At 35.8% G+C, this 17417-nt stretch overlaps 1 protein-coding gene across 4 annotated transcripts in view; it reads left to right on the top strand.

Moving 5' to 3' along the window:
• The first annotated feature begins 656 nt into the window (after positions 1–656).
• LOC143239923 (uncharacterized) overlaps positions 657–17417 on the top strand; it is a 31473-nt gene continuing 14712 nt past the window's right edge. For 3 of the 4 annotated variants that reach the window (XM_076481576.1, XM_076481577.1, XM_076481579.1), the window contains exons 1-2: positions 661–1066; positions 4290–4396. In XM_076481576.1, the coding sequence (XP_076337691.1) occupies positions 890–1066; positions 4290–4396 (284 nt within the window). In that variant the 5' untranslated portion in view covers positions 661–889. Of the gene's footprint in view, positions 1067–4289; positions 4397–17417 lie in introns of all 4 variants that reach the window. The other variant, XM_076481575.1, reaches the window with a different exon arrangement.

The raw sequence follows: 17417 nt of genomic DNA on the forward strand, positions 1-17417 counted from the left end.
TTGCACATCTAGCTTATCACGGTGGCTGAAAAGGAAGAAACAAGTATGGTGATATGATGTGAGGCAAAATGTTATATAATTAACTGCTATTTTTTCATAACTAATGTTAATGGATACTCAGGCAAAACTAAACAGTGCAATAAATATCCAGATATTACACTTGCAATGAAATCAGCACGTCATGAAGATAGTCTTGCAGTCCCACATCCACCAACGAAAGGGGAAACAGAAGAGTTATTTCACAGAGAAGATACTGAAACACCTTTTTTTTTTTTTATCTAGTAATTTTATTTCCGTGGTTCCTCAATGTAAGCTGTCTCATCTAACCACATGTAGAAAAGCTGAAGTATTCGATTTGTGACTTGTCTCTATCAAAACAGCATATACGTAAAAAGTGTAATAAATCTATCATAACTCGAAAACAGAGGTTATCAACAATTTTCCATAATACTTTTGGAATTTTCACCGTCATATTACTCAGAAACAGTTGCTTTTTTTTTTCTAGTAGCAAAGGCCTGTTTCATTTTTGTTGTTGTTGTTTTTCCAAGTGTAAGTGGAATTAATGTATTGGCCAATCAAACATAATTCGACATACTATAAAATACTATACATTTTTAATTCCTTCAAACTAAACTGCGAAAATATGCCAACAGTGTATGCACGTTTGTCTTCAAAATACATCATGTGGTGCAAAAAGCGTTTTGCCTTAAGTTGATTTTGCATGAATTTCGGCAATTTAAAAATGACAGGTGGCGCTAGGTTCAACTTTACAAGTTATGTTGTGAAAGTAATAAATTTGTTAATATGTGAAGATTACTAATTTCATTTATGCTCATATATTACTATATTATAGCTTATTTCTCTGTTAATCTAAAACCACAACTTTAAAATGACTTTAGAAACACAAAAAGAGGGCTCAAAGGATACAGTTGGTAATAGTGAAGCCAAAGCAAATGCAACAAGTATTACATCAACGAATCATGCAGGTCCTGGTACTAATAGTAATATTATGGCTCGACAACAACGTTTTGAACGAGAGAGGAAAGAGAAGAATTTTCAAACTAAGGTGAAACATATTTGTCAGTCTGACTTAATAAAAAATTAGCCTAATGATTTCTACTATATGGCTTATAGCAAGTTATTTTAAAATACCAAACGTGTGCCTATAAATAACGCACTGGAGCTGTTTACTAGTACTATCAGTTTTAATACTTGATACTTCACATTGTCAGATAAATACTTTAAGATTTTAACGACTTTTACTTTTAAATTCAGTACAGTTACAAGTTACGAGAATAGGTTAGGGTCTGTTAAATTATTTTCCTTGAAAAAGGAAGAATTGGAGGGGATATGATTGAGGTTTAGAATTTTTGGGGAGGAAATGTTTCATGCAATGTCTTTTTTATTTTATGGTAGGACTATGGGACAGAAATATAAGTTTTAGCAGAGGAGGGGTAATATTCAGCTAATATACTTTCATTTTTTGTACAGAATGGTTACCTTCAGATAGTGTGAATGCAATAAATTTAAGGGCGTTTAAGGGAGGGCATGATAAATATTCGAATGATAAGGACTGGATTTGAGCTTTAGTTTTTTTTATGTTTAGTGGATGAGGTGGCATATATGGACCAGTACTATTAAGCCTATTGAAATCAATTTTCATACAAAAATACTAATGGAAATACTTTATCAATTTAAGTTTTAAACATTTAAATATAGCTCTTTACATCCATATACATGTCTAACAGAATTGTAAAGCAAAGAACATATCATTAGGCTGTCATCTGAAAACAAGCCTCCTTATAATTTTTCAAAACTTAAATCAGTTCTTTTAATCAAGTTTATAAACCTTTCACCACTTAAACAGATATTTCATAGAAAGGCTATCCACTTCTAAAAACATTTGATATCTAAATCATGTATTTTATTATTTGTCTTTGTTCTAAAAAGTCACAATAAGCTTTGAACTTCTTCACTTACCTTAATTGACTTTAGAAACATTTGTAATAGTTGTATTTTTAACAGCTCTTGTTTTTACTTTTCTAAAATGTTAATATTCTTTACATATCGAGAGATCAAAACTTAACAGACTACTCAAAATGAGTAGAATTTTGTACAAAGCTATATTGTCCTTTTCCTTTTTTTTTCATTCAAAAATCCTATAAATAAAGCCAAGATTTTTTCTTCATAATTAGACAATTAGTTTAACCAACACCAGTGCACTTCTTACCACAAAATAAGTCCCTTCCAAACTTTCATACCATAAATACATAACTTTATTTCTCTCCTACACATTGATCCATTAACTAAGACTTTAGAGGTCACATGGTAAAAGTGATGAATTTTTTTAACAATAAAGATCTTTCTAGCATTTTAATATCATCCATAAGTTAGAAAATTATACTATCAAAAATGTTATGCATATTAGTAGTAAAAATTATGAACAGTAAATGCTAGGAGAACCTCAGTTGTCACATTTTTATATGAAGAAGCAAACTGTTTATAAATATGTGTTTATGATCACTCTGCTTTTCACCAAGAATTAAACTTACAGTCTGCTTGAAATTTTCATTAATATTGCAAACATCCATGTTACTAATGAACATCCACTGAGGCTCCTTATTTAAAAGCTTTCTTAAGGTAAATGTATGGAACATCATCTGGGATACCTTTATCCAAAAGAATGGAGGCCCTATCCAAAACTCAAAACTAATTATTAAAACACTTGGACCTACAAAATGCTTTTGTCTTGGTGCTAGAAAAGAAACTGCATCAGAAGAGTGCTTCTTTATGGACAGAAGATGATTATTTAAATGGTACAGTATAATGCAAAAGTTTGATATTAATGGGGTTTAGTCATAGTGGTGTATCTCAGGTTTTACTCTGGATTAGGCTTGGCACAGCCAGGTGGATAGGGTGCTTGACTTGTAATTTGAGGGTTACGGGTTCAAATCCCTATCACATCAAACATGCTCATCCTTTTAGTTGTAGGTGTTTTGTAATGTTACAGTCATTTTCACTTTTTGTTGTTAAAAGAGTAGCCCAAGAGTTGATGGTGGGTGGTGATGACTAGCTGCCTTCCCTCTAGTCTTATACTGCTAAATTAGGGACCGATACCCCTGGTGTACCTTTGCACGAAATTCAAAACAATCAAACAAACTCTGGATTCTTTGATGTTTCTAATTTTAATTAATGTCTTGTTAAATTCATAGATGACAGGAAATTGAAAGAGTATTTGAAGTTGTTCTGAAGATGGTGTAGTTTTGTAGAGAAATTTGAACTTTGGTGAGCTGGGCCACCATGTTCTTTTTAATCTTAGTAAACTAAGGTTATATGCATGAATTTTACATGATTCACTAATCTAATATGTGCCAGCTATATAAGAACAGTAAGTACCTTATTCATTGTTTATAATCATAACTAGCATTCTATTTCCATTCACTTGTTGTACACCAACAGGTCATAAAATTTGAAGTGTAATACATTACTTATATCTCTGCATAAGGTATTTGATCTTATTTCTTTCAGATTAATATAAGCATTTTGATTTCTAGTTTTGAATACTGCACATAATTGAATGCTTGAAACTTACATTGTCTCTATATATCATGCCCAAAGGTTTGATCTGTTATTAAAGTTAAAAGCTAATCATTAATTTTAGCTGGAGGAATTTCATATACTGGAAAATGGTTACTGTATTTTACACCATTTAAGATGCACCTTCTTTCTTTAAAAATACCTTGAAAAATCCTCTTGTTTTCCAAGACAAAAGTGATGGGCTAAGGCAAGAGGTTAGTTTAGGATCTACTCAAAACAGCCTATCATACAGATTGTAATCTCATCGCTTACCAATTACAAGTATTTTCAATAGCATAAAACAATCAATTTAACTAATATTATCAATATACTGCAAAGAATATGATGTATTTGACTGTATTTACTTGGTGGGTTGAAAAAAGTGTTGGTTGCTGAGTCAAAATATTTTTTTCTTAGAATTGTCTTTCCAAAATTAAGGAGCGTCTTCCATGATGTAGTGTCTTACAAGGCATAAAATACAGTAATTTGTTTAGTATGCTGATGCATTATATACAGTAAAATGTTTTATTAGAATAAAGGCAAATAATGAAAATTGGCAATGTTTACTTTTATAATTATTTACAAGTTTTTTTATTTTATGTATATTTTTAATAACATAAAGAACTATCTGAAATTTTTATAAATGCCAAAACATTTTTAATGATGCCCATGAAATTTCAAACAGTTTTAAATAAAGTATTTTTTTTTTTCAGGTTGTTATCAGGAGGCTGCCACCATCCATGAGTGAAGAACAGTTTCTAGATCAGATATCTCCTGTACCAGACTATGATTACATGTATTTTGTAAAAGCAGACCCTAGGTAAGTCTTTGTTGCATTTTCATTGAAATGCCCCCTGGTGAGATAGTGGTAAATCTTCAGATTTACAACTCAAAAATCAGGAGTTCAGTTCTCCTTGGTGGATACAGCAGATAGCCAGTTGTGGCTTTGCTGTAAAAAACTACACATACACAAATACACATTCATTGAAACATGTTGCATGTACTTGTGTTTGTAACAGGTAGTTTGGTCCAACAAGTACAAAATTTAAAAAATATATACACATGACTTTTGAGCTACCTATATGTGAATTGAGGTAATTTTGTTATATTTTTGCTTGCATATTAATCATTTTAATTTTAATATAGTAAATATGATTTTATTTTATTTAGTACTAATGTAGTTTGTTCATTGCATTTAATGTGTATTTTCTACATGTACATATAGCTACATTAATGTTACAAGAACTAATATCATGTGTTTTTGAGTAAGAACTGTGATCTTTTCTCTCTAGGTCTTTTAACTTTGTTTAATTTATTTTGACACTTTTTCAAGAAGTATGGAATTTATAGTAAACTATTTGTTATAGATATTACTTAGGCAAAGCCCAGTTTTTATAACCTTCAATCTTATTTGTTTACAAATCCATAAACTTGCTATTTGTATCTATCACATACTCTCTTTCACAATGTGCAGATTGTTTTCTGTGATGTTATATACTATATTATTTATAACCTATAGAAAACCAAAGTTTCAGCATATCAAATGGCATATTATGTTGTTTTCTATACAAGATGTTGTGTATTTTATCATTCAGATGTTTTCTTGTGGGAATCATATCAGTGAATTTAACTAAATTTTTAAGTCTTGAGGTCATGTTACATAGTTATAGGACATTTTTTGCACTTTGCATCGTATTACTCTGTGTTCTTAGTTGTATTATTTACTGTAATAGTATCATTAGAATGAAAAAGTAGGCATAAGTTTCCCTGACAGTCAAGAGCAGAAAAGAAAAAAAGATGACTGGTAAATACCATATTTTTTGTTTCTCGTGTGTGTTATTTATTTAGTATCATAATAGTAAATAAAATGTAAACATTAGAAACTTGTTAGGTTTGTTAAGGTTATATTAGGTAAGTAATTAAAAATATATATTCATGAGATGTGCTTTCAAGCAACTTGTGCATTATGTCATTCAGTATATCAGTATTATAACTTGAGATTCACTTTCACTGGGTGATATACAACTTGTGCAGTGGAATTAGTAGTCTCTACAGTTCAAAGGTTAATAAAATAATAAAATTAAACATAAATGGATGGGTAATGTTATAAGTTTTAAATTTAGAACAAGTGTGTGGTTTCCTTTTACAGTTTGTAGTCATTCATTGAAAAGAAAAAAAAAAGGTTGATTAGATTTATTTCTAAATTGTTTATGGTGGTTAGGAGGTTGGTCAAATAAATTGGAACTGTATAGAGTTATGATAGAGGAAATAACAGATAAAATATAAAGTTGTTTTGGAAAAATAATATGTTTGGTAGTTATTTAGAAGGTTGTAGAGATTACAAAAATGAGATTTAAAACTTTTCAGAGGGAAAAAAATTATTTTTAATTTTAACATGCAAAATCACTTTGCACAACACTCTGACTCTTTATGTTTGTGAACAAAGTTTTTGTAACAATACTCAGTGAAAAATTCTTTTTTTTTTGTCCAAAAAAACCATGTAATGTTTACCAAAAACCTAACATGTTTTGTGGAGGTACACTAAATACTTCCAGAGTTATAGTATGTATACCTACCATGTTTTGTGGAGGTACACTAAATACTTCCAGAGTTATAGTATGTATACCTACCATGTTTTGTGGAGGTACACTGAATACTTTCAGAGTTATAGTATGTATACTACCATGATTACCTAGTGATTACAAAGTTGTGTAAGAGTCATGAATCCATTGCAAATTATCAAGCTTAAATGATTTGATAATCTTAGTATATAATGTTTCAAGAGACACCAGGACTGTTATTACAAAAGTTATATTACAACAAGAAGATACTAGAATAAGAAAATAAATACAGTTTGGCTTTATTGTTTTTACATTTCATTTGATCAACATTAGATACACAAAAAGATATACAAATTAGGATTTTGAAGTTAATCATTAACTTTTAATGGCCATATATTTGTATTTTAAGGCATCTTTAGAACATTTTCTCAGTAGAACTGTGATGATACATAAAAAAATTATTGAAATTTTTTTCAACGATTAACTGAAAATTTTTTATTTGTGTAAAGAAGAGTTTGAGTTTTGAAGGTGTTTGAAATCTATTATTGAATGAAGATTTGAACCTTTAATAACACGAGTTTGCACAATTTATTATTGACATCACCATAAAACTAGTTTATACGTAATTGAGAAACATTTTTATTTTACAGGCAATAAATATGAATGAAATAAAATTTTCATGTGAATTTAAAATATATGGTATATATAATTAATCACATTTTTATATATTCAGGAATTATACAAAAAGCACATTGTTTATGTATACATACTTGATACTGTGTGTGTGTGATACACATATAGCTATATACAGTAAGCTTGCATTGCAAGAGCTTCTTATTGCTGTCAGTTAAAAAACTGCAGCTGTCCTATACAAACCAAATATATTTAATAGTCACAGTTTTACTGTAATTGCCTGCTTAGTTTCATGGAAAGTGTTACTTATAATTTTGGTGGTGTTTGTGTGTGTGTTTATTTTGTTGTTTATTAATACAGCCTTTGTTTAAGTAATGCACATTGAACAAATCAAAAGATCAAATTTTCCCTGCGAGTGACGTTAAATGTGTGAATACTATTCAAACATTGTCAATTGGTTTCTATTAGCAAGTTAAAAAAATAAATATATGCACTTCTTCAATGTAATTTGGTGAACTTTCATAGCCCTTTCTAACACATAGCCCTAATTCTATAAATGTTACATTTAGCAAAATAAGCTTTATCAGCATATGTGATCTATACAAGGCTATTCAAAACAATTATACAATTTTTTTTAAATTTTGTTTTGATATTTAACCCTTCTGTATTCAGTTAAAATTATGTAACTTATTCCATTATAATAATATATCCCAAAGTCACTCAGTGATAACCTATGGGGTTTATGCCACTAGAATTTGGAAGAAACAGAAAAATGTTCCAGTGTGTAACTTTGCACTAAAAATTAATAATTATAATAATGTGAAAAGTAGACATAGTTTATGATTTGATGATGTATGATCAGAATTTCTATTTTTAATTCCACAGAGGAATAGGATTAGTATCTGATTGAGTGAAGTTATTATTTTATCTATAACTGAACACTATTTGAAGTTACTTTTCTTCTAAAATGAACTATTAAGTTTCAGCTCATCAAAATTTACATTATATAGCACTATTTTTTATCTTGTTTTAATATAAATTATGATAAACAAAAAAAAAAAGTTCATTATTTGCCTGAAAGCAACCTTTACATGTCTTACAGGACACACCAAAATAATCTAAGTTATTTAACAAATCACATATTTTGTGCCAGAGGATAAAAAAAAAATCTGGAAAGTATAATTAAACTACTTACTGATGCAATGAAAAAGTAAATAGTTAAAAACTAGTGTTTTCATTATTAATTTGGTGCATTAGTAAACAGTTTAAAATTACACATTTCAAAAATTTATTAAATTGTTATAAAATAAAACAGTGCATAAGACATTTACTACAAAATTTTAACAAGATAGACAAGTGTAATTTTTCACGATCATTCCATGTGAGATCAAAGAATAATCTAAGGACTAATAATGCACTTTATGTAGCATGATGTATGCATGTTTATACAGATTGATGATATATTCGAGGCACAGATGTGGTGGCATATTAACCATACAATACCAAATTACCACTTGAATGTTAGACTGTTTGTTGTAATAGACAAGATGAAATTTTATGCAGTTATTTTCATTTATTACAAGTACATACAAAACTGATGGAGTACTTGCCTGTTTTCACAAAATTAGCTATTCTTTTTATGTTGACTTATTCTGTATGTGTGCTATGTGTTTACTGTGCCTCCTGTTGGAATTGAAAGATTCCATTGTGTCTTATGCAAATCAGCCATACATCACTTCACCAACAAGAACATGCATGCTCATGTGTTAGATTTGACTCCCTCTATACTCTGCCAAACCATCACTTCTCATTTGACAGCTCTTGTAGTCAGACATTTCTTGATTGTTTAATGATTAATGTTCAGATTACGTTTCCACATTAATTGGTTTTCTTTAATTTATTTAGTTTTCATTCAGACAGTTTTTCACCTTAAAATTTATCAGTTGGTTCTAGTTAGTGGCATATTTAGGTAGGGGCTAGAGGGTGCTCAGCTCCAGGGCCCATGGTCTTAATGGGGGCCCATTGATATATAATTTTATTTTATGTAAAATTACATGGGATATAGGGCCTATGAAAATTATTAGCCCCTGGGCCCATACAACCTTAAATCCACCACATGTTCCAGTCACATTATTCTTTCTCACCACTTGAATTTGGTGGATTCTTTTTTGCTATGAATTCTGAAGTTAGGGAGTCACTCCAGTGACTAGTGTTCTTTTTCAGACCTCGTGCAGGTGACTGAACGGTGGATTTTTCCATGTTTATTCACCATGAGATTGAACATTACCTAGGCCAGCCTTTGTCCCTAGTTCCTCCCAAATAGACAGAGCCTATTCAGACCAATGAGGACTTTGATCATCTATTTCTGCTTCCTGATTTTGTTCTGTCTTCTCTTAAATGTGAAGGGATTAGAATACCTCACTCCCCATGGGCTCAGATCAGATTGCATTTTAATACCATCATGTTCACTGTTCCTTTTTGGACAAACAGCTGTTAGGTTCCATATTGCTTGTTTTGAAGATGGCATTTTAATTTCCTGTCAGTTTGACCCATGCCAAGTATTCTAACCTGTGTCGTACTCTTACAACACTTTTATGGTATCTTTTTACACCTTCTCTCTGAGGCTTTCCATAGAAATCTTGAGGAGTTTCCTGGAGATACCCTTTCTTCTCTTTCCTCCACTCTAGCTCTTTTGTTGTCTTCAGCTCTAGTTTTACATATATGGTTGGTTTTTCTATTGTTGTAACCTTCTATGTCGTGATGTGCTTTTGGCTTGGGTCTGTTTACCATCAACTTATCTTTGGAATTTACTTTGGTCTTATTCTGCAATGATACATTTTGACATGATCTTCTAAAAACTAGAGTCATGGGTGGCATTGATCCAGCAAAAATCTACCTTTACCACTAATTTTCCATATTTTTCTCAGTTGGAGCCTCATGTGACACTTATTACCATTTCCCATCCTTCCCTTTCCCAACCCTTACCTGTCTCTTCTTTTGAGAGTACCTCTTATCATAATTTTTTTTTATCATTGCACCACACGTCACATACAGCACCAGTGACAACCTAATGGTCATTTGAGAGCTTGGCTGACTGATTTTCTTCATTGCTGATGTTCCTTCATTGAGGATCAATAGGTTCTTCAGGTTTTATCAGAAGGATTTGTGATCCTTTTTTTTTCTCCCCATTTCTTTCCCTTCTCCTTGGGCCCCTCGGTGTGGATTCCTGTACGTGGTGAGGGGACCTCCCAGGGAAGGTTCTGTTCTATCTGGTTACCTTCTCTGGGATCTAAACATCCACCCACGTGTTTGCCGTGTGTGGCGACCCATGAGGGGGAGGAGAGGATCCTGGTGGTTGAGGGGTCCAACCTTAACACACCACTTTGGCCTTGAATTCCTGTAGACGGGCGGCCTTTGGGTGGCCCCCCTTGGGTCAGTCGGCTGGTCCACTTGGGCTAGAGTCAACCAAGTACAAGTGTTGGAAGTTCTCAACGGGTGTTGAGGACATTGTGCCTGATGCTGGTGTTTGGGTATAGTGCTCACGAAACCCTGGCGTTGCTGCATTGTCCTTGCGTGACTTTGTAGTGCGTCCCCTTGTAGGGCTCTATGGTGGGTGGGGTCAGTGGGTACCAAAATTTTTTCTTTTTCCTATGGATCCTCTAAAAAATTTAAATAAAATTGTAATAAAACAGTCAATGGGTAAGCGACCACGTCTTGAATACTCAGAACAACAATCTTCAACATCAGTAACACACGTACCTCATTTTCTTATATTACATTCTCTTTCGGAAAAACGTTTAGGGCAAATGTCCCCTTTTTTTATTCAAAAGGGACTAGAGGGACTTGCTGGCTCTCCAAAATCAGTAAAGAAACTTCGATCTGGTGACATATTGGTTGAAACATCCACATCCCAACACAGTGAACTCCTCTTGAATTCAAAGGCAATTGGGGATATACCTATTGAGGTTACACCCCATGCTACCTTGAATTCTTCACGAGGAGTTATTGTTGAAAGGGATTTGAAGAACGTTCGAGTCAGAGATTCTCGCTGGTCTCTCCACTCAAGGAGTTTCTGCAGTGAGGCGCATCTCCACTCGCAAAGATGGAGTTACACTGCCAACAAATACCCTCGTTTTAACATTTATTTCACCATGTGCACCTGCCACCATCAAGGCAGGTTATCTCATTTGCAGGGTTCGGCCATACATACCAAACCCTCTTCGATGTTTCCAATGTCAGAGATTCGGCCACTCAAAGACATCTTGTCATGGTTCCCTGACATGTGCTCCTTGTGGAGGCAAGGACCACGATGCCTATGACTGTGACATGAACCCACATTGTGTAAACTGCAATGGTTCTCACCCTTCTTACTTTCATTCTTGCCCAAAATGGAGGAAAAAGAGGTGCAGCGTTTGAAAATGACACATAACATTAGTTATCCTGAGGCTCGGAAATTGCTATCCACAACTCCATCTCGGACATATGCTGCTGCACTTCATTCCACAACTACAGTGGGAGTGCAGACAGATATCTCTATGCCTCCAAGAGAATCGTTTTCAAAACAAATGAAAAGCCTTTTGACCTCCGTAGTTAAAAAGGTTGATGAATCGACTTCCACACCCATCTCTGTTCCTCCCATACCTTCCAACAAACCTCAAGATCCACGTCATTCAGTTTCAAATACAGGCATTTCTTCTGATACATCTTTTTCTTCCACCACAAGAGACAAAACAATTATTCGTTCACGTCCTCAGTCACTGGATTCCCCTTCCATAACAAAAACCTGCCCATTCGACCCAGAGCAGGATCCATGAAGGTTGATAGACCTCCTCCGACTAAAGACAGTAAAGAAAAAAGACGTGGTCGTAAACCGAAGGGTTCTCCAGCCACTTCACCTACCCATTCTTAAAAATGGCCACCTTGATACAATGGAACTGTCGAGGTTTACGTTCTAATCTGGATGATATCAAAATGCTGATTGCTTCCTACCATCCTGTTTGTCTTTCTTTACAAGAAACATTTCTCAAAACTGCTGATACTGTCTCCATTCGGCAGTTTTCTCTGTACAGAAATGACAGGTTGTGTGAAGGTCGAGTACATGGAGGGGTGGCACTGTTGGTTGATCAACACGTGCCCACCCTGTCTTTGTCACTCAACACACCCTTGGAGGCTGTAGCCATCCGTGTTTCCTTGGGTCATACCATCACTGTTTGTTCTCTGTACCTGTCCCCTGGAGAGACATATGATCAATCAGATCTTGATGCTCTCGTTGAACAGTTGCCATCTCCATTTCTAATCCTAGGGGATTTTAATGGACATCATCCCCTCTGGGGAAGTGCTATTATTGATGGGAGGGGCCGATCTGTAGAGTGGATGCTCTCTGATCACAATCTTTCTCTTTTCAATACTGGTTCTTCCACTTACTTTCATGCACCTAGTCAGTCCTTTACTGCTATTGATCTCTCAGTTTGCTCCCCTTCATTATTCTCCCATTTTTTATGGAGGGTTGACAGTAATCCACTAGGCAGTGATCATTTTCCGATCCTTTTGAGAGAGACTGGCCGTGGTCAATGCCACCCTACCCACATGCCCCGGTGGAAGCTGGATCAGGCAGACTGGTCCACTTTCACTGCTCTCGCAGAACTTGATCCTGCCATCGTAAATCAGCCATCAATAGACGACTGTGTAGCAGCGGTAACTGACTGTATTACACATGCAGCTGCTCAGTGTATTCCTAAAACCTCGACACATTTTCCACGATATCCTCGTCCGTGGTGGAATCCTGCTTGCCACTTAGCACGGAAGGCTCAAAAGCGGGCCTAGGATACTTTTCGTAGATATCCCACACTTTCAAACCGGGTTGCTTTCCAAAGGGCCTGTGCACATGCTAGGTGGGTAAGACGTCAAAGCCAGAAGGAATCTTGGATTAAGTTCACAACCAGCATATCTTCTACCACCAGTTCCAAGATCATATGGGACAGGATTCGAAAGGTTAATGGACACTACAATTCTATCCCCCTCTCGATCTTACTCTCTGATGGTCAGGAGGTGACTGATGTTCGGAACATCACTAACACTCTAGGTGAAAGCTTTTGCCGGATATCTAGCACTTCTACTTGTTCCTCCACCTTCCTGGCCATCAAGACTCGGGCAGAGCGATCACCTCTTTCCTTTCGAACTGACTGTTTCTTTGACTATAATTGTCCCTTTACCCTGGTGGAACTAAAAATGGCCCTTCATCGGTCTGCCAGTATGTCTGTTGGACCTGATGATATTCATTATGACATGCTACACCATCTATCTCCTGCTTCTCTTGATGTCCTTCTGATCGTTTTCAACCGGATCTGGCAGGAGAATGTTTTTCCTGATGCCTGGTGCCAGGCTATTATTTTACCTTTCTCTAAGCCAGGGAAAGATCCCAAGATTCCTTCAAACTACCGTCCAATTGCTTTGTGAGCTGTCTCTGTAAGACATTAGAAAGGATGGTTAATGCTCGTCTTGTTTGGTTCCTTGAATCAAACAACCTCCTCTCGCCCACCCAGTGTGGGTTCCGTCGACAGCACTCCACTACAGACCACCTAATTCGTCTTGAAACATCTATCAGAGAAGCCTTTCTCAACCGCCAACATCTTCTATCAATATTCTTTGACATAGAGAAGGCTTACGACACAACATGGAGGTATGGCGTTTTGCGAGACCTCCATACATATGGGTTACGTGGCCATCTACCCATGTTTATTAAAAATTTTTTAATGGAAAGGAGATTCCAAGTTCGTGTGGGTTCGACACTTTCCCGTTCTTTTGTACAGGAACTTGGAGTCCCTCAAGGCTGTGTATTGAGTGTTACACTCTTCAGTATAAAGATAAATGCCATCACTGAACAACTCCCTCTCACTGTTGCGAATGGGCTGTATGTCGACGACTTTCACATCTCATGTCAGTCGTCAAACATGAGATATATTGGCGGCAACTACAAACCGCCCTCAATTGTGTGCGGAAGTGGACTCTGGCGAGCGGCTTTAATTTCTCTCTCTCAAAACTGTATGCATGCACTTTTGCGTCGGCGGGGTATTCACCCTGATCCTGAACTTCATATCGGTGAAGTTTTGCTGCCAGTGGTCCCGAGACCAAGTTCTTGGGGCTTATCTTTGATCGTAAACTGACCTTCATACCACACTTAAAGCAGCTTCAGGTCAAATGCACAAGAGCACTGAACATCCTCTGTGTTCTCTCTTCTACCAGTTAGGGGGCAGATCGCTGTTCAATGTTAAAGGTATATCGTGCTCTTTTAGATTGAAACTTCGATTATGGATCAATGGTCTATGGCTCTGCCAGACCTCGACCTTAAAGATGCTGGACCCCATTCATCACCAAGGACTTGACTCTGCACTGGGGCTTTCCGTACCTTTCCAGTTCAAAGTATATACATTGAATCTCATGAACCTTCTCTACACCTTCGCTGTTTGCAACTATCTTTACAATATACTTCGAAACTTCATTCCTTACCAAAGCATCCCACCTGGAAATGTGTTTTCCTTCCTCGGTGGGCAGTACTTTTTTAGAACAGACGATCTGTCATTGCTCCGTTTGGCCTTCGCATCCGGGTGCAATTGGATGAATTGGTTCTGTCCTTGGATAACATTACAGATTCCACAGGTCGGCCCATCCCACCATGGCTTATTACAGCCCCCAAATGTGATCTTTCTTTCAGTCACCTAAAAAAGGCAGATACTCCAGATTGGAAGTACCATCTTTTATTCAATGAATATCTTTCAAACAATCATTCAGTTCCCATTTATACAGATGGTTCCAAATCAGGTAATTCAGTGGGCTCTGCTATGGTTTGCTATGGGTCAGTAGTTGCGCACAGAATCCCTTCTACAGCTTCTGTGTTCACTGCTGAACTGTATGCCATATCTCTTGCCCTGGATCATATTGCAGCTGAGCAGTACTCCAACTGCACTATTTATACTGATTCGCTTAGTTATATACTTGCCTTGGAATCGCTACATGTTAGCTCACATCCTATTCTCGCTGATATTCGAAACCGACTGGCCCATTTCTCATTAGCAGCTACTTCAATCCAGTTTTTCTGGATACCAGGCCATGTTGGTATTCATGGGAACGAGCTTGCAGACATGGCAGCTAACTATGTCTGCTTCAGCACCATCACTCCTATGCCTTTTCCGTACATGGACTATGGTGTTGTCTTCAAGGCTCGGCTTCGTGCCAGCTGGCAGTCCACTTGGAGTGAGCTACGTGACAACAAACTTTTTCAAATCAAACCCAAAATTGGACTTTTGCCATCTAGCTTCCGTAAAGTTCGGAAGGAGGAAGTTGTTCTCACTAGGCTACGCATTGGTCACAGTTTTTTAACTCATCATTTTCTTTTATCTGGAACTGATGCACCAATGTGTAGTTTGTGTAACACTCAAATCACTATCAGCCACGTTTTACATTCTTGCCATCGTTACAATTCTCAACGACGGCAATATTTTAAACATATTTTTTCCCAGGGTCAGTCTGTAACATTGGACAGAGTTATTGGTGATGGTGACTCTGTCCACCTTGATAATGTTTTTAATTTTTTAATGGCCATTAATCTTTTTAATCTCATTTAAGTGTTGCATATTTATTCATTACACCTTTTTAATTGTGATTCCTTTTTTACAGTTTTAATCTCTCTCCTTCAATTTGACATTGGACAATGGCCAGAACATTAAATAACTCGACACCAGGACTGGAAAGGCAAACTTCAGGTGACTAACGCTACTGTTTGAACTACTCGTTAGTCATCCTGGCAAGTTGTTATTATACTTTTGCTGCATATCATTTTACACTTTTACTACTTAACTTTTTAGTACTGGCCATATTGACTCATAACCCGGAACCAGGACTGGAAAGACCAACTTCAGGTGACTGACGGTGGTTTTTATACTTACCTGTTAGTCTTCCTGGTGGGTTATGATCATTACCATTCTGCTACAGGTAGTTCCTTACAACTTTGTTGACTGGATGTCAACATTGGTTTTTTACGCCATTTTCTGTTTTAATTGCCGTTTTGCTTTTATCTTCAATTACTTTTACAAATTTTACTCCATTTACTTGACTTTTATCTTTTTACTGGACATTTGGCTACTCATTATTACGATTTTGCGGAGTGTCTTTTAAAACTTTTATTCTTTTACATTTTGATAATGGCTGCTATGACACATAACCCGGAACCAGGACTGGAAAGGCCAACTTCAGGTGATTGACGGTGGTTCTTGAACTTACCTGTTAGTCTCCCTGGTGGGTTATGATCATTATCTTTTTGCTAGAGTAAATACCTTACAACTTCTTATACTCTGCCTTCTATCTTAACATTGTAGACTAGGTGTCAACATTGGTTTTATACTTTTTTGTTTTACCTTCATTTCCATTTATGTCTATTACTACATTTATTTTTTTATTTTTTTTTACATTTTTACCGATTGTCTGGCGCAGATAGCCTCGCTGCTTTGTGCCATAAAACACTAAATCAATCAATCAATCAATCAACCTTTCTCCTTGGGATCCTGTAATTAGTCAGTATCTGTTAGAAGTGGTTCAGGAATTGCTATCTCAACAGGCCATCAAACCTGTTCTCCATCCTTCAACAGGTTTTTATTCTTGACTTTTTTGTTGTTCTCTTTGTCCATTTTGAGATTGTTTATCAATTTCGAGCCAAATGTTTGGGCTTGCTCTAGCTTCTTATGTTTTCTGTCAGGCAGTTTGGGTATTTGCTGTTATTATACTAGTACATTGATGACTGGATTTTTCTGGCTCATCCCAAACCAGATTTAGCCAGTCATACTTGGCAGCTGCTTTCAGTGGCTTCTTGAATGGGCTGGTTAATTAAACACTTGTATCAGTTTAACTCATCCTTCTCCTTTAAGTCTTTATTCTTTGGAATTATTAGTGTGCCACACTTTCTCTGTTCCATTGCTTATTGCTTGCAAGGCTCTATCACTTTCATGAATAGAGTCTTTATTATTCCATCTTCTTGGTCAAGTCCACTTGAGATCCCTTCTGTGGTCCTTGCATAATCGATGATACCTTGTGCAGGATCTTCTTTCTACTCCCATTTACCCTTCTTCCTCTTACCCTGTGAGATAACCTGCTTTGGTGGTTAGACAAGGCAGGCACATACATCATGAGGGTATGCCACTTCTTTCCCCACATCCAGGTCTACATCTATTTTATGGATACATCCTTGCAGGGATGGGGTGCATGGATCAAACACCAAGAAGCCTTGGGCCATTGGTTCATGGATAAAAGCAATTTGCATATCAATATTCTCAGACTTCTATTTGTAAAACCAGGTGTTGAATCACTTCCTTTTTCTCACCTGACATTGTTTAGTAATAGTTATTTCCAACAAGTCTACAATGGTGGTATATATCAATCACCAAGGGGGCACACAGTTAAGAGATCTATGGTTTCAGACATTGGATTTCTTATACTGGACCCATATGCAACACATCTAATTTCTCATCATATGTCAGGTGCTTTCAGTCTTGTTATAGATCATCTTTCCTACCCTAAATGGATATGATTATCAGATTATACACTTTATCCTTTCCCTCACTTCTTCTCTTTGTCATTTATTGGAGGAAATTTTACAAT

Source organism: Tachypleus tridentatus, chromosome 13 (genome assembly GCF_004210375.1).
Source record: "Tachypleus tridentatus isolate NWPU-2018 chromosome 13, ASM421037v1, whole genome shotgun sequence".
NCBI classification, from domain to species: Eukaryota; Metazoa; Arthropoda; class Merostomata; order Xiphosura; family Limulidae; genus Tachypleus; species Tachypleus tridentatus.